This window comes from Carassius carassius, chromosome 20 (genome assembly GCF_963082965.1).
Source record: "Carassius carassius chromosome 20, fCarCar2.1, whole genome shotgun sequence".
Lineage (NCBI taxonomy): Eukaryota > Metazoa > Chordata > Actinopteri > Cypriniformes > Cyprinidae > Carassius > Carassius carassius.
The window spans coordinates 28,558,239-28,583,048 of NC_081774.1; the positions used below are offsets into that span (position 1 = coordinate 28,558,239).

General features: G+C 41.1%; 1 protein-coding gene across 2 annotated transcripts in view; it reads left to right on the top strand.

Moving 5' to 3' along the window:
* The window catches only part of LOC132096801 (low-density lipoprotein receptor-related protein 8-like), a 109,889-nt gene that overhangs the window by 37,521 nt on the left and 47,558 nt on the right, over positions 1–24,810 (top strand). For both annotated transcript variants that reach the window (XM_059502409.1, XM_059502410.1), the window contains exon 4: positions 16,820–16,942. In XM_059502409.1, coding sequence (XP_059358392.1) covers positions 16,820–16,942 — 123 coding nt within the window. The remainder of the gene's footprint in view (positions 1–16,819; positions 16,943–24,810) is intronic.

Consider the following 24,810-nt stretch of genomic DNA (forward strand, 5'->3'; position numbering starts at 1 on the left):
GTCCACCTAGGTTAGATCACTGAATCTTATAATTATCTTCCATTATGATGGCTATAAAAGCTTCACACACATACACATAAACACAAATGTACAGCAGGAACATTTTGTATAAAACACACACACACACACACACACACACACACACACACAAACACACTTCTCTGTCTGTCACACAGTTTTCATGCTGGAGTAACCTTGTGCTCTCACATTAGTGAGCACTACTGCAGGAGCACTGTTCTGGATGTCTTATTTAATAATAAATGATGCTTCCATGTTCAGCACATTTTCCTATTGCAAGAAAAACGCACAAGAATTATAAGAGCCGATTTAACGGGTTTTAAAAGGAAGAACAGTCAAACCCTCTTTCATAGGGAAGGCATTAGCGACTGAAAGATGAGAATGTTTGTGATCTCTACAGTCAAAATACAGCACAACCAGGGTTTTACTGCCCCACTTTATGTAATTGACTGCCATATGCTGTCCAATATGTTTAGTAAATCACTGCTGGACTAGTACATCAAATCTTTTTCTTCAGTCTATCGTCGATCCGGCTGTAACATAAGAATCAAAGGATTATTATAGTTCCCTGATCTGTCTATGAAGGGAACTATAATGGCAGCTGAACTAAAGAGCTTAAATAATAAAAATTTTTATCTTCCTGTTTCTTTAATTTGGCCCACATCTAGAATTGACCTAGTTTGTTCCTCTATAACAATATGTAGTTGACAAAACAGCTACTGTAACAAGATTTAAGCTATACTAACGCTCTGTAAATGTTTAGTTTTGTTAAATTTGATTATATGAAAGGATAGTTGACAAAAAAATGTCATTATTGTGCCCATATATTTGATTTGAAAATAACAGTGTTCTTTCTGAATATATTTTGAAATGTAATTTATTCCTTTTCTGTCAGAAACTGGGATATATTTGTTTTCAGGATTCTTTGATCAAAAGAAAAAGTTCTAGAGAACAGCATTCATTTGAAACAATTGGGAACATTTGCTGCCGCGGTGGGAACCGTAATTCAGTCGCGTGTTAAAATCATTCGCGAAACTACCGCCAGGTGGCGCAAAGAGACGGATTGCGAAATGAATGTAACTGTAAAATGAGATAAAAGAAGGAAGTAAAACAACAATAACATTATGATATAACATTGTAACATTTAAAAAAAAAACATAATTTTTTTTACAATTTGTTAATTTTTAAAATGTAGGATAGTCTTAGGCTACAGTCTACTAAACAAAAATTAAAAGAAGACCTTAACACAAAGGATCATATGCATGCTATTTCTATTAAACAGTAAATAAATATAAGGCCTATATATATATTTTCATTTCGGTTCATTCTTGGTTTAAAAAAATCTTCAGGTTCCATATGCAGAGCGAAATGGGAACGGTCAAGCATTTAGCAATAATTAGTATTAACTATGTTATTTTTCTTGATTTTTCAAACTACCAGCATTTTTGAATTATGCCTTATGTGTGACCAAAAATTAAGTATTATTTGTTTCAGCTGTTTGAGCGTGCTGGTGCCTCGCGCACATATTCACTGGAAACAGCAGTCGTTCACCAGACATTCGGCGTGAGCACTTTGACATTGTTAATTGTGATTTTTTTTTTCTCGATACTGAAACGCACACAGCCTATTTACCTCATGAATAATAGTTAAGCTTCAAATGGGCAACATCACAAATATGGAAACGTTTGATTTCTCCCGATTGAGAAAGCCAAACCTTACCTTATGCTTAGCTTTAAATTATTATTATTTTTTTTTGTTTGTTTTATTACTAAGCCTATATTATTATATACTGCAATTATATTTATCCATTAGAATTATATATTTTTAATTATTGTTTTGTTCTGATAAATTTGTTAAATTTAAAGGATTTGTTGTAAAATATTTTCTTATAGCCTATTTTTTTCCTCTCACAAACTCTGATTTATTTGGAGACTCGCGAGATGTTGATGGGCATGAATTGTTTGAAGAGCTGACTGCTTTGGGCAGACGCCTGGTTGCTGGATCTAAACCACTGGATGCGCTTAAATTCATCTGTGAAAAAAGGATGGAAAACAATTTTCCAAATGTTTTTGTAGCATTGAGAGTGCTTCCCACTCTCCCTGTCACTGTGAGCTATGGAGAACGCAGTTTCTCAAAGCTTAAACTGATAAAAATGATCTCCGAAGTACAAGTTAAACTCGAGGACGCAATCAAAGCGTTTGCCGCTGCGAAAGCCAGACGCGCACGCTTCTGAAATGTAGGTGTGTGAATGTGTGTATCAGTCAAGAAAACAATCGAAAACTCCAGTTTTGTGAGCTAAAAAGTTGAGTGCACATGTTTAGTTTTATTCTGTACACTATCTATTAGCCTATAAAACGTCTTGGTTACGTATGTAACCCTCGTTCCCTGAAAGAGGGAAAGGGAGACGTTACGAATGGGATCTCGCCCGAGTGGTACAAAACGAGCCAATGGTACACAAAGTACCTTTGTCTGCGGAATCTGCATCGCTAGCTCCGCCCCGCAGAGCGGGTATATAAGGAGCAACGCGAGCAACTCGCATTCAAGTCTTCGCTGAGGAGCCCAGCACATCTCTTGCTGCTTTCACCGGAGTGCTGCAAGAGTCACTGGTGACCCGGTCGTTCAGCGGAACAGCGATGTGGCAAGGGGACGTAACGTCTCCGTTCCCTCCTTCAGGGAACGAGGGTTACATACGTAACCAAGACGTTCCCTTTCAGTCGGTCACGTTCGACGTTACGAATGGGGTCCCTTACAAAACGCCACATGGCTGTCTTCCAGCGACCCGTGTGAGTGATAGCACCCTGTCGTGAGGCCAGCACGAGTGAGGGCCTATAGCTCACACAGACTACACTGGGTAGCATATTCCAGCTGGGCATATGCTAGCAGGCTGCCTGCCCGTGGGAGGACTTACAGAAGGCAGGTATCTACCAAGGTGGTGATACATAAGAACTCTGAGGTACCCAGCCCGCAGGGTGGAAGTTAAAACGACAGAGCTGGCAAGGGGCTTGCCAAGGGAAAGACACATGCTGCGGAGAGACTTACTAGAAATTTTAGCTCTACTGAGAGCAAGGGTTTGAAGGGAGCTCTCTGCAGTGCTGATAGAACCACTGCGAGGTCCCAAGAGGGGACTTGCTGAGGGCGAGGCGGATTGAGCCTCCTTGCTCCTCTCAGGAACCTGATGATCAGATCGTGCCTCCCAAGAGACTTACCTTTAACAGGGTCATGGCCGAAATGGTGGCCACATAGACCTTGAGGGTGGAAGGAGACAGCCTTCGTTCCAATCCCTCCTGAAGAAAGGAAAGCACTGACCCAATCGGACATTTCCAGGGGTCCTCACGCCGTGAAGAACACCAAGTGACGAAGAGGTTCCACTTCAAAGCATAGGCATGTCTGGTGGACATGGCTCTAGCTGAAGTGATGGTAGCTACCACCTGAGGTGGCAAGGTACCTAAACCTTCTGTGACCCGTCCAGAACCCACACATGTAGGTTCCACAGATCGGGACGTGGGTGCCAGAGGGTGCCCCGTCTCTGAGAAAGAAGGTCCTTCCTCAGAGGAATTGGCCAGGGAGGGGCTGTCGTGAGGAGTACAAGTTCGGGGAACCAGGTCTGGCCGGGCCAAAAAGGCGCAACCATGAGGACCTGCTCCTCGTCCTCCCTGATCTTGCACAATGTCTGTGCAAGAAGGCTCACTGGGGGAAACGCATACTTGCGCAGGCCCAGCGGCCAGCTGTTTGCCAGGGCGTCCATGCCCAGGGTGCCCTCGGTCAGGGAGTAAAACAACTGGCAGTGGGAATTTTCTGGAGAGGCAAACAGGTCTACCTGAGCGTCTCCGAAGTGTTCCCAAATCAGCTGAACCGACTGGGGGTGGAGTCTCCATTCCCCGGGGCGAGACTGCTGCCGTGAGAGCTCGTCGGCTGCACGATTGAGCCTGCCCGGAATGTGAATGGCACGAAGCGACCTCAGATGCTTGTGACTCCACAGGAGGAGATGGCGAGCGAGTTGCGACATGCGGCGGGAGCGTAGACCACCCTGACGGTTGATGTACGCTACGGTCGCAGTGTTGTCCGTACGGACCAGAACGTGCTTGTCCTTCAGCAGGGCCCTGAAGCGCTAGCAACTCGAGGCAATTGACATGCCACTGAAGTCGGGGTCCTGTCCAGGAGCCTGACGCAGCATGCCCGTTGCACATGGCACCCAAGCCCGTGGCAGAGGCATCTGTTGATACAACAACATGTGGACACTGGTTCTAGGGGTACGCCGGCCCGTAGAAATGAGGGGTCCAACCACGGGGTGAAGTTTCGGCGGCAGGCCGGAGTGATGGTCCCTCGGAGCGTGCCCTGTTGCCATGCCCATCTCGGGACTCGGTCGTGAAGCCAGTGCTGAAGCGGCCTCATATGGAGTAACCCAAGCGGTATGACCGCCGCTGCGGACGCCATATGCCCCAGGAGCCTCTGAAACAATTTCAGTGGAACCGCTTTCTTGCCCTCGAATTGTCTCAGGCAATTCAGCAGTGACTTCGCGCGCCCGTTCGTAAGCCACGCGAACATGGCGACCGAGTCTATTTCCATACCGAGAAAAGAGATCCTCTGCACAGGGGAGAGCTTGCTCTTTTCCCAGTTGACCTGAAGACCCAGTCGGGCGAGGTGTCTGAGCACCAGATCCCTGTGCTCGCACAACTGCTCTCGAGAGTGAGCTAGGATCAGCCAGTCGTCGAGGTAGTTGAGGATACGGACACCTTGTTCCCTGAGAGGAGCCAGGGCTCCCTCCGCGACCTTCGTAAAGACGCGGGGAGACAGGGCCAGCCCGAATGGGAGAACCTTGTACTGATATGCCTGCCCCTCGAAAGCAAACCGAAGAAACGGTCTGTGTCGAGGAAGAATGGAGACATGAAAGTACGCGTCCTTCAGGTCGATCGCTGCAAACCAATCCATCAGACGAATGCATTCGAAAATGCGCTTGGGCGTTAGCATCTTGAACGGGAGTCTGTGCAGAGCTCGGTTCAAGGCACGCAAGTCCAGGATTGGCCGTAACCCACCTGTCTTCTTGGGTACTATGAAGTAAGGGCTGTAAAAGCCGGACTTCATGTCGGCTGGAGGGACCGGTTCTATCGCGCCCTTTGCCAGCAGGGTCGCGACCTCCGCGCGCATGACAGGGGCATCTTTGCCCACCATCGTTGCGTGGACACCCCGAAACCTGGGGGGACGCCGGGCGAACTGAATCGCGTAGCCGAGCCTGAGCGTCCGGATGAGCCAGCGGGAAGGCCTGGGGAGCTCTAGCCAGGCTCCCAGGAACCGAACCAGCGGGGTCAAGGGGACTACAGGCGTACCCACAGTGGGGTAGCGTGGTGGAGCAGACAGCCCCGGCATGGGAGGCATAGCGTCCCTTAGCGGGGGCGGAGTGCGGGCACTCATCTGACTCCAAGTAGCAAAGAGGGCATGAGAAGGCGGAGCGTTCTCTGGGTACCACCGGCCGCAGGGCCAGTGGCGGAACAAGAAGAAAATGAGAACAAAGGATTCTCCCCCGGCCCTCCTCCGGGGGAAGGAGTGGTCCTGCTACCATCTCCTGACGAGCTGACGTCTCCAACCACCGGGTCGCCCGTCTCAGGAACGCCGCTTGGCCAGGCGTTTGGCAGGCTTAGGGGCAGAGACGGGTTGCGCCGCCCTTCTGCGGCCATCTTCTCGCTGCGGCCGGGGTTAAGACAGCTGCTGTGGCCGAGCAGGAGTGGAGGAGGCCGCAGGGGGCCGCCCTCGGCGACGAGCAGGCTGAGGCGGCTGCGCCGGCGGCAGGGTGGAGGCAGCAGAGGGCCGCCGGGGCAGGATGTGCTTGATGGCCTCGGACTGCTTCTGGGCGGCAGAGAACTGCTGGGCAAAGCTCTCTACCGCGTCGCCGAAGAGGCCATCCTGGGAGACCAGGGAGTTGAGGAGCTGAGCCCGGTCAGGCTCCCTCATGTCTGCCAGGTTCAGCCATAGGTGGCGCTCCTGGACCACCAAAGTGGACATCACCTGACCCAAGGAGCGCGCAGTGACCTTCGTCGCCCAGAGAGCGAGGTCGGTAGCAGTGCGCGCCTCCTGCAAAACCCCTGGGTCAGCACTGCCCTCGTGCAGCTGCCGGAGCAGCTTGGCCTGATAGACCTGAAGTGAGGCCACGGCATGCAGGGCAGAAGCGGCCTAGCCCGCAGCTCTGTAAGCCTTGGCCACAAGCGTGGATGAGAACTTACAGGCCTTGGAGGGCAGCTTGGGACCACCACGCCAAGCGGAGGCGCTCTGTGGACACAGTTGCATCGCAACAGAACACTCCACCAGGGGAATCCCAGCATACCCCTTGGCCGCCCCGCCATCGAGGGCAGTGAAGGCGGAGGAAGTACCAGAACGGTTTCGGGCAGTTAAAGGTGCCTTCCATGAACTGGTTACCTCCTGGTGCACTTCCGGGAAGAAAGGAACCAGAGGGGGGGGCTGGCAATCCGCATGAGCAGCCCCCAGGAACCAATCATCCAGCCTCGAGCGCTCAGGACAGGGTGGAGGGTTCCACTCAAGCCCGATGCTCTCCGCTGCCCGGGAAAGCACGGCCGTCAGCTCGGGATCGGACTCAGACAACGCTGGCACTCCCGAAGGAGGCAACGCAGCCGAATCCTCATCTCCCGAGGACTCAAGCCCGCCTTGTGATGCGGCGATCGACATACGGTCCTCTTCGCGAGCCCCGAATGAGATGTCAGGAGCCTGAGAGGGTCCAGCAAACTCATCCGGAAACTCGACCGGCTGCGGCGTATGTGAGGGGGGTGTGGCCCGAGGAGGTTCGCTCGTCGGGGAAGCCCACACAGTAACCCTCAGATCACCCTGGCCACCAGCCGAAGTAGCCCTCTTACGAGAAGAAGAGCTAGAACGGGGTGTGGCAGAGGGGACTCTATACCTTTTAAGGTAATCGAGTCTCGATCTCAACGCCGAGATGGTCATGTCCCTGCAATGAGAACATGAGCCATCCACGAACGCAGTCTCAGTGTGCTGGAAGCCCAAACACGTGACACAGCGATCGTGACCGTCACGAGGAGCGATATATCGACCGCACCCAGAAACACACGGGCGAAATGACATCTTTAAAAAGATGCAAATCGGCCCGTATCTCTTTTGTGAGAGAAATTGCTCTTTTAGCGGTGTTGAAGCGCTCAGGGGAACGCGGGAGCTGTCGCAGGAAACCCAGACGAACCGCTGAATCGCGCCGTCACATCAACACCAGTGACTCTTGCAGCACTCCGGTGAAAGCAGCAAGCGATGTGCTCGGCTCCGAAGCGAAAGCTTGAATGCGAGTTGCTCGCGTTGCTCCTTATATACCTGCTCTGCGGGGCGAAGCTTGCGATGCAGATTTCACAGACCAAGGTACTTTGTGTACCATTGGCTCGTTTTGTACCACTCGAAGGTAATTGGGCTCTCGGGCGAGATCCCATTCGTAACGTCGAGCGTGACCGACTGAAAGGGAACAGAATTTATACTTAGCTGTTGCATTGTGTAGGCTACCCTTTTCACCTTTTTGCAGAATAAAAAAATTAAAAACTCTGAAAACATGCTTGCACGTTTTTATTTTAGTGTAATTTCATAGATTAAAAAAAAATGTTTACATGCATCTAAAGGATCCCTGATTGTGGATGTGAGGGGGGCGGCACGATCGTGCTCTGCCTAGAGCGGCATTTGAGCTTGCGCTGGCCCTGGGCTCATGATCAATAAGTTGTATTCGCCTCAATCTGATTCAGTAAAGTCAAACCGCAGACAGTGAAGCCTCGAGACCCGTGCGCTGTGAGGCGGGAACAGAGGATTCCGCTTGGTCTTAAAGCCTCCCGCAAACATCCACGATCACAAATAACAATGATTTTCGTAAAATAATGATTAATTATTAATTGATGATTTGTTATTATCATTATGGTCTTGTGAAAATAATAATATGGGCTGCGAGAAAATTATGAAAGAAAGAGTACTTCTGAGTGAAAGCATGTTTCAGCCCAGTAACACACCGTTCCTCAGAGCCAAAACACAGACCGAATTCTGTTCAGCTGGAGGGGGTTGGGTTTTGGGTAGTTATTCATGGATTGTGGGGGTCGAGATAAAAGTGTGAATTGCTCTTTCATATGGACAGAGGCTTTCACTTGCTGAACCGGTTTATATCTATACGACTGTTGTTTTGGCTATATTCACAGTGCTGGCTCTCTCCGACGAGAGAAATGCAACATTCACACATTACACTATTCCTTTTCGTCTAAAAACATTTCAAGCTTTCAGTAGATATATTTTTAATGTACCTATGCGAGACACCACGATATTATGTTAATTAAGCAATTATACATTCATTATCATGAAAAATTAAAGTGATGAGACGGCGCCTCCCTGTCATTAATGCACATTAATAATTTTTGCACAAACACTTGAATATGAGCTTCTTATCACGAGTAAAATTCATGCCAACAGCCAACATATTTAGCTTGATCAGAAGGTTGACTGCAAGAGTACAGCGGGATGTTAAGAGTTTGTCTGTTTCTTTTACTGATTATTTTCGGGTTAAAGCATGATTTAAACAGATTCACACTCAATCGCTTTCGCAATAATGCGTTCAAACAAATGTAATCTTACAGTGCTACATTATCAGCATGCTATCTGATTTTGAAATCTTGAAGTTAATCGATCTGTTTAGATAAAAAAACTGACAAAAATATACTGTTATTTTCATCACAAACAAAATTTTCACAGCAGAAAGCAGCAGTTAAAGATGTAATGCTTACAATGTTATTAGTTTGGCATGTGATAGGCTATAGGGAAAAAAGTTTACACAAAATAGCTTAAGCCACTTTGAAACTCTCCTGTTATTTTTTTTATTATTATTATTTTGTATGCTATGTTATGTTTCTGGTATCAGAACGCGTGGAGGGGAAGTTGTTGCTTCTCACAGACTCTGCTGCGGAGTGAGAGAGATGTTTCACCCGACGAAATGAAGACGACCGCGGCTGCACAAGCACAGCACATCCGCCGAAAATCAACCTGCAGCAATGCTCGTTCATTAACTCGCCAAGCTTTACTTTTGTAGGTCGCATCATGGCAGTAAATAATTCGATAATATGACCATGCAGTCAATACAGATATTTAATAAAAACATTAAAACAAGCAGGGCTGTAAAATAAAACAATAAAAAAACGCATGCCAGGTCTACACCGGACACAAGTGGAACGATCCAACAAAAGACAACAGACCACAGTGATGGATGCACTGGACTTGATCCCCATCAGTGAACTGATGCTCGTTCTGTTTATGATGAAATGTTCTGACACTGCGTTCAGATGATTTGACACTATAGTGTGATGTCATCAAGTTTAGACACACTTTTCGCTGTGGGGCACAGATGACAACTCTCGCGTCCGGTGTAGACACAGACAGTGACTGCTCTATTTACAAATAAGTTCTATAAGAAAAAAAATAAAAAATCTAAACCAGTGGCATAACGAGATGGAAATATAAACTAGAAAAAATATTAACAGGTCCTCCGTCTATGACACTGACTCACTGCGGAGCTGGCAGTTTTAATCTGAACAGCTCTTAAAGCTGAGTGGATGGTTAGATGCATGATGGGCTAGTATTAAATAAAATAGCATCTTTCCAGCATTAAGGTAATAACAGTACTGTTTTTTTTTTTTATCATCTTGCTGCAGTTATAAATTTGACTGCTAAATGAATGATAAAGAACTATATTAAAACTTGTTTTGTAAAATTTCTTTGTCATTTGAATATTGATTTTAAAATCGGTTTAAATAAAAAAAAAAACAGGGATTTTTTTTAGGCTATATGATATTACCCTACTTTAAAAACAAGTAAAGAAGGTTCCCTTTAAAATTACTTTAGTTGTCAATTACTAAAGCTTTTTTTTACTTCGTGTGAATGTTGTTGATTATAATGAGAGAACTTTAGTTTAATTGTGAGGACGTTTTATTAATTCTTTAGAGTTTCAAAGATTTAATCGTGCCGGTTTAATTTTATTCGTTTCTTGTTTTAGGCAAATTAGGCCTAAATAATGGAAACGACATTATACAGTGCTTCACATTTAAACATGCAACAATTTCTTAATCAGTTTACGGACAAATGTCTTTTTCCCAATAAGTTAAAGGACAGGTAACGAATAACAAAAATGCATGTTGTTTTATTAACCCTCTGGAGTCGATTAACACGGATACGCGTTATGAGTCATTTTGTCCTGATAACCTCGAAAAGAACTTAAATTACACTTTCAGTTTTAATCGTACAGATAAGAGCAATACATCAATCGAATCTGTAAAGGGTCTACTTTTTTTTGGATACAGACATAATAACAACAAAACTTTGTGCACTTATAAAATAAAGATAACAAACAAGGTGTGCTGTCTGCAGCCTTTGTCTGCGCCGATCTTCATTTACAAACACGTCATTAAAATGAACTGTAACTCCGTGAATAAACAACGAAAATACATGAGAGAGAAAGATAGAAAGCTAGAAAGCTTGACATGTCTACTTTTAAACTAAACAAGTGCCGCCGAAAACAGATATTCTGTGATAAAGTAATCCTTATATTGACATTTTGCATATGAATCCATGTAGCCAACCCCCCTAAAATAGGCTACCACTTTTAATGCTCCAATGCAAAAGTAAACCACAATTTCTTTTGAATAATATAACGCATAATATAATATAAATAATACTGCACACCTTTTAAATGTGTCAAATCTAAAATATAGTTTAATACCATGTAGATTAGAGAAAATATAATCACAGGTTCAGGCACAGGCTTGACATCCTGCTTGAATTCGTTCTAAGAAATGCACATAACTTCATGAGTACCAAACTTTCGTCTGTGGATATTAAATATTAAATATTAAATATTTTAACTACAGTGTTTTTCTTTCATTTTCCCTGACTGAAGCCATCAAATCTAACACATCAGTGAGGCAAAACTGACGTCTATTAGAGAAAATGTGCTTTGATGCGCTTGTTTGATAACTTGTGGTTAAAGCGCCACTCAGCGGTCAAAGGCTTTAAATGCACTTTATACCGCCGCCACGGCGGTACGTGCGGCGGTAAAAAGGGCCTTTTGGATGTCTACTTAGTGTAAATGTCTTGGCTGCTATTTTTGATCAATTGAATTCACCCCTTACTGAATAACAAATCTCAATTTCTTAAAACAAAAATATTCTTACTCACCCCAATTATTTGCACCCGACTTTCATTGTATCGACAGAAAACAGTTGAAATGTTCTTTAAAATATTATTTTATATTCGATTTCAATTCAAATGTACTTTACTTTAGTTTGATAATGTTGTTATGTGCACTGAAAAAAAAGGTAAGGCAACCTATTGCAGTCAACTTGTTAAGCTAACTCAACTAGCAACCAACAACTTAAAAACTTTAGTTCATCTAATGAATAAATGTTAGTCTACTACCGTATTTTCCGGACTATAAGTCACACTTTTTTCATAGTTTGGCTGGTCCTGCGACTTATAGTCAGGTGCGACTTATTTATCAAAATTAATTTGACATGAACCAAGAGAAATGAACCGAGAGAAATGAACTAAGAGAAAACATTACCGTCTACAGCCACGAGAGGGCGCTCTATGCTGCTCAGTGCTCATGTAGCCTACACTGAAAACATAGAGCGCCCTCTTGCAGCTGTAGACGGTAATGTTTTCTCTTGGTTCTTGGTTCTAAATGAATGCGACTTATAGTCCAGTGCGACTTATTTTTTTTTCCTCGTCATGACGTATTTTTGGACTGATGCAACTTATACTCAGGTGCGACTTATAGTCTGAAAAATACGGTAAGTGTTAAAAAATCTGTCAGAGCAACCAAAGATTTTCTTTGTATTTAGAAATGCTAATCTTTTTAAAAGGTATAGTTCACACAAAAATGAAAACTAGATGTTTATCTGCTTACCCCCAGGGCATTCAAGATGTAGGTGACTTTGTTTCTTTAGTAGAACACAAACCAAAGATTTTTAAGTCAAACCGTTGCAGTCTATCACTCTTATAATGTAAGTGGATGGGATACAAAAAAAAAAAAAAACATACACATACATGAGCGTGTTCTCAGCAGCAGGAGCATGAGGCATCTTCTTATTTAATGGCGGATCGCAGACTTAAAAGTGCATTACCGCCACAAGTGTACCTTTTATTTTTATTTTTTATTCAGGACCATTTAACCTTTTTGAATCATGTCCATTAGTATTTTTGGTGTTCACATAGCAAGTGCCATAATCTTTACCAAGTTTCATATGATTCTGATGTAGTAAAATAAAATTAAAAATTAAAAACAGAACAAACATTTTTTTTGTAAAAAATGACAGAGCAAATATGACACACTGCAGCTTTAAGTTAAAGGTGACTGCATTAATGCACAACACCGGCACATAATATTCCTGTGCTCTATTTCCATATGACAGCACCCTTGACAACAGAAATGACTTGATGAAGTGGGGATCACTTTAATGTGTATAGAGATTAACAGCGATATTTGACTCGGCTGATTTCAGTGAAGTTGAGTTAGGAAGCTCTTCATCAAATAGCCATCGGCAATGCCAGATGTCTCATCTGAGTTCATCGCGACCTTTTCACAATGCCGCACTCTCTCACCTCACACCTCACTGCATATACAGCATTAGTGTGAAGTCACATGGGAGCGAAAAAAGCTCCTCTGACCTTCTTATCATTTGTTCTAAAAATGCTTTCTCACTCACTCTGCTTCTTTCACCTTTTCCCACTTTTCCAGTCATCTCAACTTCATCTTGACAGTACTGTTAATCTGCTTTAATTAATATTTTGTCATTTACTGACTCTCATGTTACTGTCTTTCTTCTGTTTATTTCTTGTGTTCCTCAATAACAGTATGTAGTATGATAGCTGAGCTACTGTAACAAGATTCAAGCTGTAAATGAAATTGATTATACTAAATGGATAGTTGACCCTAAAATGAGAGATAACATCAGACTGCAGAAGAAAGTTTGGGACGATGTGAGGATGAGTGCACGTTGATGTGTCAGAAAACTGATCAGTAATATATGTACTTCACAGTGTTGTTTTAATATCTTTTATGCATTACTATAGGATTTATTAATATTCACAATATTTTTTTTTTTTTTTTTTTACATTTTCATTTTAGTCTAAGTTCTAGTTATTTTGTTATGTGCTTTTGCTGTTTTTAACTAGTTTTCATATTTCTTTCTGGCTTTAAGCTTTAATTATTATTTCAGTTTTAGTATTTTAGTACTTTAACCTAGAAGGCAGCATTTAACATTTTTAAGTTTTTAATCTAATATTTATATTTTATTTTATTTCAGCTGTATTTCAATTAACAAAATAAATATTTTTAATCATGTTTAATCAAACTTTTAGTTAACTATAAAAATACTGATATTGGAAAATGTTAATTAAAAGTACTTCCATCTAATTCCTTTTATCAAATACTATACTAAATACTGTATTTGTGTGCTGCATATTTATATAAAGCTTAGCAAGTGGTATTCTGATGTCCAACAATGGACCATTTACACAATCTCTGGTGACGTTTCACTGGACATTAGCATTATCGGGAAGTTTTTTAATATTTTCATTTTAAAAAAAATTTAATAAATGTACATTTATAACACTATACTTTTTGTATTATATTACCTTTGCATCAAATTACAAGTTTTTCAATTATATATTCTTTTTCCACTTCCAAAAAAGATATTTCACCTTAAAATGACATGAAATGTCTATTGAAGTTTTCCACTGTATATAGTAGGGTAACCTACCATTAACCATTTAACATGTTTTTTACTGTAGTATTTTTACAGTTTTTTTTATGTTTAAATCACAATACATTTTTACAGTGCATGCTAACTTGCTGCTATAAAAACCAAAGCTTGCAACGCTTGCCCCGCCTCCGGAGTCTTCTGATTGGACCAACTGACATTGATAAGTTCTGTGTGTGTAAAAGTTGAAATTCTTTTAACTTGTCTTAAAATTGTGGATCTCAAGTGTGAGACACTGCAAAAGGTCTGAGATGCAAATGCAACGGTCATGCACAGCCGTCTAATGTCTAACTGTAGAAAAGTAGTGCATTTGAATGGAAATATGTGTTTTGTGTGAACTTACCCTAAATCTGTTATGAGGTTTCATGTCAGAAAGATACATAGGCTGTAGATGGAACAGAGTTTCTGGAACAGAGCTCTAGATTGATCATGTCCTGTTGATGTTTCCACTATTAGTTTATCCTTTCTTGGCGGATTATGAGTTTCTTTAGCATTTATATTAAAAATTATTAATGCTTCATTGATCTGTCTTTGTCTTTTGCTCTTTGTGCATTCATACTATAATTAGTCAATAATACATTCATAAATTAACTTCCTCTTGCTGTATAAGCACCTGCTATGACCTTATACAGACACACACCCTCCAACCTGCACAGTCAAACACCGCATAACTGCAATGCAGAAACCATGAAGTGTTATGGAGTGACGCCTTTTGTTCTCATTATCTCATAGCCAGGCTGGCTTGAATTCAGGAAAATAATAAAGTCAGGAAAATAAATGACAGCTATTTTGCGTGATGAATGATACTGAGGGTTCGACAAGTACTGCAGTAATAGAAATCACATCTCATTTGATATGTATCACTCATCTAAATGATGAAACAGATCCAGTGATGAATAATATATTCACTCATGAGCAAATTGAGACAACTGACAGCCTAAACGGAGCTGCCCTTTCTCCCTGATTCTAGAAAAGTTTATACAGCATGTCTTTGGCCAGGCTAATTGGTATAACTTGAGCCATTTTGAATTCTTTCATGATATAAGGCCAGTCAAACGGCCCCGGCAGACTCATTGACTGTGGTGGCTTTCCAGGCCTTTGCAGCCAGAGATGATTTATTTATGCCTGCATTTCTGATACCTCTCAAACTGTAATCTAATATCAACAGACAGCCTGCCAAATGGAGCAGACTGGCCATGAGTGTGAAGCAGAGAGGGGGACAGAGCTGCTAAAACGAGGGCCTCAGACCCTCTGATATACCCCATTTACTCTCATTTAAAGGGATAGTTCACACAAAAATTACAATACTGACATCATTCACTCACCTTCTTTTGCCACACAGGTTTGAAACAAGATTAGGGTGAGTAAAAGAGGACAATTTTAATTTTTGTGTATCCCATTAACAATTTTTGTTAGCTAGCAATTATGAGATTTATTTTTTAACCGTAAGTGTAAAGGGTTAGCTCACCCAAAAATGAAAATTAGTTTGTGTTTTACTCACCCTCGAAGCATCCTAGTTGTGTATGACTTTCTTCTTTCAGACAGTTGGAGTTATATTAAAATTATCCTGGCTATTCTAAGCTCTATCATTGCAGTCAGTGGGTGTTATAGTTGAACAGTCCACATGTCGTCAAATAACGCTCGAACATTCATAATAAAACATGCCTCTTACAAAAACAAATGGATTTGCTACAGGAGGCCTTTATTCAGGAGCCGTCTGCCACACGTTTTATTATAAAGGCTCACGCTTTATTTGATGAATTGTGGACTGTTCAACTGCAACACCCGCTGACTACAACGGTATGGCTAGGATGGTTTAAGGGTGAGTAAAACACAAGCTAATTTTCAGTTTTGGGTGAACTTACCCTTTAAGTTAAATATTTCTCATTTTAATATAACAATAACAATATATAACTATAAGGTAAGATTATTTTCGTTACAATCATAGCAGTGTTTATCTGGCATTAATTAATTAGGATCTCAGTTGGATGACAGGATTTAATTTAAGCAGATAAATTTACACAAAATAAAAACTGTAATTTGCATAGTTCAAAACATGATGATGAACAGCAGAAATTAACTTATTTTTAGTGACAAGAGCGTAGCTAAATGCTAAAAAAATCCAACAACTGGAATTAACTTATTTTTAGCGACATGGGTGTAGCTACATGCTAACGTCCAACAGCTGGAATCAATTGTGAACCAAGTCTACTGTGTGTTCAACTGTAAAAGCTGCATGTGAAATACAATATGATATTAAAGGCATTTTTTTATTTTGCTGGTTGATAGTCTCTTCACATCCTGATAGCAATCTTGTCAATGTATGTATTTGCATACCTCCATGTACCCTGTTCACACAGACAGAGCGTGCTCCATTATGCTATTGCAGACCAAGCGAGAATGGAAGGCATTATTATTGTAATATTATGTGATTTTTACTGTAATGTTTTCTCAGCAGTGAATGAGACATGAGGTTATTGGACAGCGCTGCAGTCTCTCATCACGCCGCTGGTTAGCCTCTGGTCTGCCTGTGGCAGTTCATGTGTTTTAGTGAGTGATTTTGGAGGGTTATTTTGCAGGGAGGGTGGAATTTTATGCTTTCAAAGCTAGCTTGCTTTTGCTAGCCTCTCCGAAGTCACCTACCCAAACTTTAACACCATGACTTTTGTCACACATCAACAATTATGGATGGGAACCTGAAATTGTGTAATGTCACTTCTGTAAGTCAGTGATGCCCCAACACTTCATCTCATTCTGATGTGCATCAGCAGCAAGAAAAGCTCACATGAGAATAAATGGACTTCAAAAAGCAAAAACATGCTGAAAATGATATTTAAAAATTCTGTTTAGAGGTGCCACACATGTTTAGATCATATTTGCGATTTCACATTTCTCACTATGACAGGCGGCACAGATCTGAGGAGCGCAGTGAGATCAACAAAATGATTTGATGCCAGTTGGTTTACTTGCCGCATGTTTCACTCTAACCTTTTCAAACATTTGTTTCTGTTCCACAGCTGTCAAAGAGATGTGTCCACCAGAGAAGTTTGACTGTGGAGGGAAGTGTGTGTCGCTGTCCTGGCGGTGTGACGGGGAAAGAGACTGCGAAAATGGTGAAGATGAAGCAGACTGTGCAGCAGGTGAGTCTGCTCTCTTTCCCTCAGACTGTGTTTGATTCTCCGCAGGGAGTTTTGTTCAATGCTGAGGTGATAGTTTGAACTAAGTTTCACCCTAAAGCTGTGGACCTGCTTCAATTGTGACTCTAAAAAGGTTCAAAGAGGAAAGAGAGATATAGTGAATGGTTTATTTCCAGAGCATACTGTTGTCTTGTTACGTGTGTATTCTGTCTTTTATTGAAACTCTCTAGTACTGGACAATTACGTTTTGATTGGACAATTGTAGTACTAGATAATTACAATTAAGTGTCGATTACAGCATTTGATTTAGGTCTACCCTGGTGTAATTATTCTGTTTACAACACGTTGCACATCACGTTTGAGAATTGTAACCAGGCAAGTCTGTTGTGTGCGTGAATGTAATTGTGTGATATTTAAATTAGTCTATCACTGATGGTCCTAATACGTTCAGTCTGATCCACAAGTGTTTTGTGTGTTTTACTTAAAAGGCCAGGTCAAAAAATCTAAATTCTATCATTAATTATTCACTTTCATGCCGTTCTAAACACATAAGACCTTCGTTCATCTTTGAAACACAAATTAAGATATTTTTTGATGAAATCCGAGAGCTTTCTGACCCTGCATAGACAGCTATGCAACTGACACATTCAAGGCCCAGAAAGGTAGAGAGGACATTGTTAAAACAGTCCATGTTACATCAGTGGTTCAATATTAATTTTACAAAGCTACAAAATACTTTTTGTGTGCAAAGAACACAAAGATAATGACTTTATTCAACAATTCTTCTCTTCTGGGTCAGTCTGCTGCAGTTCACAAGTGTACCATGGCACATGCGTGTAATGTTCGGTTCTATTGGTCGAATTTACAATTGTTAAAATAGGGTCAGATTATACTGTGCGAAAACTTGGAGTGTTTAAAAAGATGAGTCAGACAACAATTTAAAAGAGAAAATCAAATGTACATGTACAATATTCACAGGGGACTTAAAAATAACACAGTAAAATTAAAATAACTTAGGCTGTTAAAAGCGTAAAGTCCATTTGCACCATACCATAAAGAAAAAAGAAATCCATATCCCAATTCCAATAAGAAGTCCATAAGAAATCCAGTGTGTTGGTAGTCCCAAAGTGAATGTCCCAAAGGTGTCCAACAGTGTATATAAAATCCAAGTGATGTTCCAAGTAGTGATGGTGGCTTTTGAAACGCTGCTTCATGAAGCTTCAAAACATTTGTGAATCAATTATGGTTCAGAGCATGTATCAAAATCCCAGTGCTTCAGGACTCAAACAGTCACATCAAACTGTGTGAACTTGCAGTGACAGCTTCAGTGATTATTATCTTGAGTGCTGCAGAGTTGCTTGCATTTCAATAACAGTTTTGGTTATCATGCTGCTAAATAGATCTCAGCCTACTTTGGATTTGTAGCTAGTTAAACAAATGCTACTTTTTAAAATGATAATTCTATTGATCAACATAATTGTAAAAGCAATAACCAAAAATACAACATATGGATCAAAATTATAGATTTTTATTTTATGACAAAAATCATTAGGACATCAAGTAAAGAATAAAGATCATGTTCCATGAAGATATTTTGTAAATTTCCAACTGTAAATATACCCAAACTTAATTTTTGATTAGTAACATGCATTGCTAAGAACTTAATTTGGACAAATTTAAAGGCAATTTTTTTCAAATGTTTTATTTTTTTGCACCCTCAGATTCCAGATTTTTGAATAGTTACATCTCGGCCAAATATTGTCTTATCATAACAAACCATACATCAATGGAAAGCATATTTATTCAGCTTTCAAATGATGTATAAGTCTCAATTTCAAATTAACACTTATGACTGTCTTTGTGGTCCAGGGTCAAATATATGAATATCAGTGAATTATAAAACAATATATCAAACTAAGTGACATTTATTTGAAAGAAAAGTACAAGAAAAGCTATATTTCAGGTTGTTGTTTGTAAAGAGGTTTAAATTATAAAATAGTCACACTTTACTTTGTAGACCAATTCTCACTATTAACTAACTATTAACCATGACTTTTGCTTCAATAAACTCCTAATTTGCTGCTTATTAATTATTAGTAAGGTAGTTGTTAAGTTGAGGTATGAGGTAGGATTAAAAGATCCTAGTATCCTTGTAAGCGGCCAAGTCTGATACTTTAAGCTGCTGAGGGATGCTGGATGGTGTTTGTAATGGACGCGCACGCTTGGGTTACTATTAACTGGAATGTCCACACAAGATGTTAAAATTAACAACCTAGCATAGCGTAGCGTAGCGGTCAAAAACTGTGTACACCTTCCCTCCAGCAACACCTGTTACCTGAAGGAAGGTTCCTACCTATATATTGTGAACAATCAAGAAAGAGTGACACGTACTGGACATACCTGTACATAAGACCAAAATGGCTCTTACAATCCTAGTAACATGCGTGCTAATAACCACATGGTTAATATTGAGAATTAGTCCCTAAACTATTGTTATTAGTAAAATGAGAGAAACTCTTCAGAATGGATTTCAAAAGTCTGGTTAGTAGATGGTGTTCATTGTTAATGTGGTTATACTTGAGAAGGCAGTGACATTGTACAAATTTTAAGAAAGAAAAAAATATTATTTGTCTGCATATGCATTTAAATAGTTAGTATTTTGAAGTGTGGGTTAGGAATCCAGAAAGTCTTGGGCTGCTGTACAATAAGCTTAAACTGAATGCTGAAGGCTATGGTACCAAGTGATAACTCTTGAGTAGCAGAGCATGTCCTTGACATCCTCGTCCAAGGTTTCCTTGATAAATTGTCTAGACTCTTGGGTATTGATGTTAGTGGAAGGGCTCATGCTCATGTGTCATGATCATTGAATGTTTCAACACTTCTGGTGGGAGGTGCTTGAGCTCTGCTTATTAGACACGGTGGTTTTACCACAGCCAATCAGACGTCTTCCCAGACTCCCACTGTGAATCCCACTGCCCTACTTTTAAGAAGCTGTGGAAATTGACGCTTTCTCTTCTCGCTTCTCCTCTTATCCACCGCTGAAGGCCTCATAACTTGAATCCTCTGCGATGATGCTCAAGACAGGATATGTCTCAATGCACTAGCACAAAGTGGGACTGCTCTTTATAATAGTATCTCTCCATTGTCAGATTCAATGTCAGGTCATTGTACAATTCACCGTTAATATAAATATTAATATATAAAATGTGGTAACACTTTACAATAAGGTTCCATTTGTTAACATTAGTTAACTACATTAGTTAACATGAACTAACAATGCAAAACACATCCAAAACATTTATTAATTTTAAAGTGAATTTCAACATTTGCTAATACGTCATTACAATTAAAAGTTGTGTCTGTTAATATTATTTAATAGAGCTGAACTAACATAAACTAAGACTGAACAGCTGTATTTGTATTAACATTAACAGAGATGAATAAAAACTGTTAAATCTGTATTGCTTTTTGTTTGTTAACTATCAATAAAATGTTACCACAAAAAAATCTAATCTGTAATAAATCTAAAATAATTATATTATATTATATTATGCTAAATCAAAATAATTGTAGAAAATGTGTAAAAAGTCTGTCTGAACCTACCTAAAAAAATAGTGTACCCCTGAGTAATTTAAATAATGATTACAGTCATTCCTTTATTTAAACATCCTTTCCAGGAGTTATATAATCATAGTTTATTTTACTGAAACATTGAATAATAATGCTTTTCCAGTGTGCGTTTTCTAGGGTTATCTTTAGTTCACATAATTTAGTTTTCCCTACCGGTGTTTTATTTAATTTGTTGTCTTGTTAATTTCTGATTATGATCTGGTCCTTAGATTTCCTCATTACTATACTACATTTGTTTATTGTAATTACCACACGTCTGTTGACACACTCTGAGGATTTAAGACAAACTTGCTGAAAATCCATTAATGTGTCAGCGTGGTTATTTTTAATTTTAAAATGCTTTACAGAAAGGCCATTTAAATAAACTTTGCTTTTATAATTAACTTGAAAATGTACCGCGGATTGGGTTCAATTTATCTAACAAATTCAAACCCAAACTAGTGTTCCAGTCCATTTTGTTATCTTAGCAGCCCATCTGAAACATTAAAAACTTGTGCAATCTCACAAGATGTAAATCAAATGTTAATTGCCCTATTAAGAGCAAATGAAACACCCTCCAACCATTTTTCACTCTGGGGGGATGATAATTCATGGCTGGCGAAACACAAAGCCTAATTAACCATAATGCATCTTCTACAAGCAGTCATTTTGGATGGACGTGTTTGTATGGTTGTATGTTTTCCAAAGATTGCTATCAGTCAGTGTTTTATTCAGCCGTTCTCATCAACCGCACAAGTCCTGGCAGCACTGAGTTATTCTTTCCTTCTATAGAGGTAATCATGCTTCTATTTTCATCAAGCTATAAACTGAGAGTCCAGACAACCTCTTACCGCTCAGACTCTTGATCGTGCATCCGTGCCAATGTCACAGTGTCGAGCCGGGAGAACTGGAGCCCTGGCTCAAAATGATATTTCACCTGGGCCCTGATGATAATTGATTTCCTGCCTTTCTCTGCCAGGTCTGTGCAGTGTAATACACCTCTAAATATCTACTGCTGAAGGCCTCATAACTTGAATCCACTGCGATGATGCTTAGACAGGTTATGTCATAATGCACTAGCACAAAGCGCTCAGTGAACGCATATGTTACTCAGTACTGCATTAGTTTAATTTCCTGTTGTTTTGACCTTAGTGCCATAGAGTGATGCTAAAAGATCTTTTACTACCATCCAATATGTGTTTGTTATTTCAATCTTTGATTTGTTTTCCTATGATATGTGCAGTAGTTTAATTGAACATTGATGTTATTGGCCGATATATAGAGGCTTAAAGGAAATTACACACTTTAATAAGCATCTCCTCAGCCATTTCAAATGTTTGAGTTTATACATCCACTATGGAGGATCTGTGTGTTTTTATACATTTAACAGAAACTATCCAAAAATTGGCATAAAACATTGAGGTTTTCTGGTTGTGCTTCAAAATGACTTTTTGAGGTATGACTTATTTAACATATTTAAGTAATGCTGAAGTAAATTCCACAGACTTTTATTCATGAATCAAAAATAACATCAAGTAACATCAAGTCAGAGAAAATGAAAATTGTATATTTTGTGAATGGTATACTTAACACTAACTGAACTATATATATATATATATATATATATATATATAGAAAGAAATTGTGCGACTAAGGCTACGTTTGCATCAGTGATGCGCGGGTTGATCCAAAATGGTCACCCGCGGTCACCCGCGGTTACGAGTCATCCAAAAATATTTTTAATGATATTCGGGTCGCGGTCGGTCAGGTCGTTTAAAATAAAGATGCCAATTAAACCTTTAATTTATATAGTACTAGACACAATTTTGAAATACATAGGCCTACACTTTATTGGCTGAATAACTGGTGCGAATAGTGACCCACCTGTCCCGCTTTACGTTGTACTGTACAGCAGTTTTACCCTTTGTCCTGCCTCACGCAAATTGAGCATCTGTCCCGCTTTTTCATTTGACCCTGCCTAATAGATACACGGATACGTTCAGAGGAGAGCAATAAAAGTGTTAGTCGATAGGCTGAGTCGTACGTCATTCAAACTGTTGACTGGTGCACGAACTCCTCCTCAACATTAGTCTCAAATTGGATAGCGCGCGCTGTTCAAGCAGCCATGGCCACGTAAAAGAGAAGATGCACTTTTAATAGTGAATGGACCGCAACATACTCTTGGTTAAGACCTGTAGATGGCGAAGCAGAGAGAGCTTTTTGCATTTTATGCAAAAGCAGTTTTTCTGTGGGACATGGTGGAGAATACGACGTGAAGCGACATGGTGCATGTGAGTACCACAGAAAAAAATCACATCATCAAGAAACATGCAAATCAGTGCAATCGTTTTTCAATAAAACAAATGACTCACAGGCTGACAAAGTTTCGGCAGCAGAAGTGACGATCATTTATCATGCCGTACATCACAGACATTCATATCGCTCGACTGCAGTAACAAGTTTCAAGCCAGATTCTGAAATAGCTAAGAAAAAAGCTGTAGAAACTTTGGGTGATATTTTGGGTCAGGTAACGTTAGTGTCTTCATCTTTTAGTCGGTGGGTTTAAAAAGAAATATAGTCAATATATTACAGAAAGCTTGAAATGTCTACTTTTAAACAAAAATATTCAAACCAAAATAAATAGGCTACTCTCTGATTATGTAATCCATGTGAAATGTGCATTTCTCTCTGGCGTTCATGGCAAGTCCGCTTCGACAACTTCATCTTAGCAGCGACACAGAAAAACACCAGTTTATTACTAAACAATTAAATGTTATTCAGACACATTTATAATCATTACTTTAACCGGTTCTTTGTGGCAAGCCTTATGTGTGCGGTCATAACGCTTATTATCATGTAGGCTATAGCCTATTTAAGTTAATAAATTAATATAAAGGGGCGACGCATTTACTACTTTAAAAAAAATGCGGGTCAGGAAGCGGGTCGGGTACAATATTTTCTTTTTCTTTTTTGCAGTCCGAGTTGCGGGCGGGTTAGTTGAAAACGTCTCAGGTTACGAATGTAACCATGGTTCCCTGAGAGGGAACGAGACACTGCGTCCTCTGAGGGTACACTATGGGGAACACCTCGTCGTGACCCGTGTCTGAAGCATACTTTGAAAAACGCCAACGTGTTGGCCAGCGACAGCCTCTGACGCCACTACCAGCGCGACTATAAATACGCGCCCGTAGGACCCGTCACTTATCTTCTTCGTGAAGCTTTCGTCCGAAGCATGGCAGGGAGCTAGAGGACGCAGTGTCTCGTTCCCTCTCAGGGAACCATGGTTACATTCGTAACCTGAGACGTTCCCTGTTAAGGGAACTTCGAACTGCGTCCTCTGAGGGGACACTATGGGGAACAGTATACCCACGCGGCCATGCTGAGGGGAGTGCAGACCAGAATCATGGCAAACACTAAGTACCAACTCTACCATTTCACCGGGAGTCGCCCCTGGGACGGTTTGACGGCTGTCCGTGACATTATCCCTTATGGCCAAAGGCCTAAGCTACATACCCAACTTACCTGTAGGGCCTCATCCAGAGGTAGAGCTGAGGGCTTGGAATCATGAAAGATTCCTTTAAAGGGATACGGCTAAGAACCTAGCACTGTCTATTACCAAGTCTTGCCGGTCACAAAGGAGGGGCTCTCGTGGCACTCTGATAGAGCAGCTCGTAGATGGAATGGCCCGGGAGCAGAGCAATTGGAGGACGGAACGTACAGATGAAGCCTCGGCCATGCCTGTACCATGGCGTCCAGCCCCCAATGGAGCTAAATGAGTCAGAGGAAGCCAGAGGAGATAGTGTGATGCTCTCTCGAGCCGCAAAACCGATCCACCCAAGTCTGGCCAACTTCTCCAACTCTGCTTCAACACCTTGGTGCGAAGGTGCCATTCCCCGAGCCTCAGCCCCTGCCTCAGCAGGATGTCTGCTCTCACAGTGCGTCTCAAAACAGTATGTAGTACTGGAGCGCTCTGAAAGAACCGAGAATCAGTCTCCCATGAGAGGAGGACTCAGAGCTCCGAGCAGCATGCTCATAGGTGACCCTTTTTGAAAAGGGGAGCGCTGCTAAACTACCGTGAGAATTGCCCACACAGCCTCCCATGTTGAGGGGCGACGCTTGAGGTGTATAACAAATACACACGGGTTGAATGAAGCCCAAGTAACCCCGGGGTTATTCATCTTAAGAAAGGGAACGAAGCGGAGCGCGTAACCCTTACCGTACAGGATTTCAGAAAGTGTGCAGAGTCTTGCATGCACACTTAC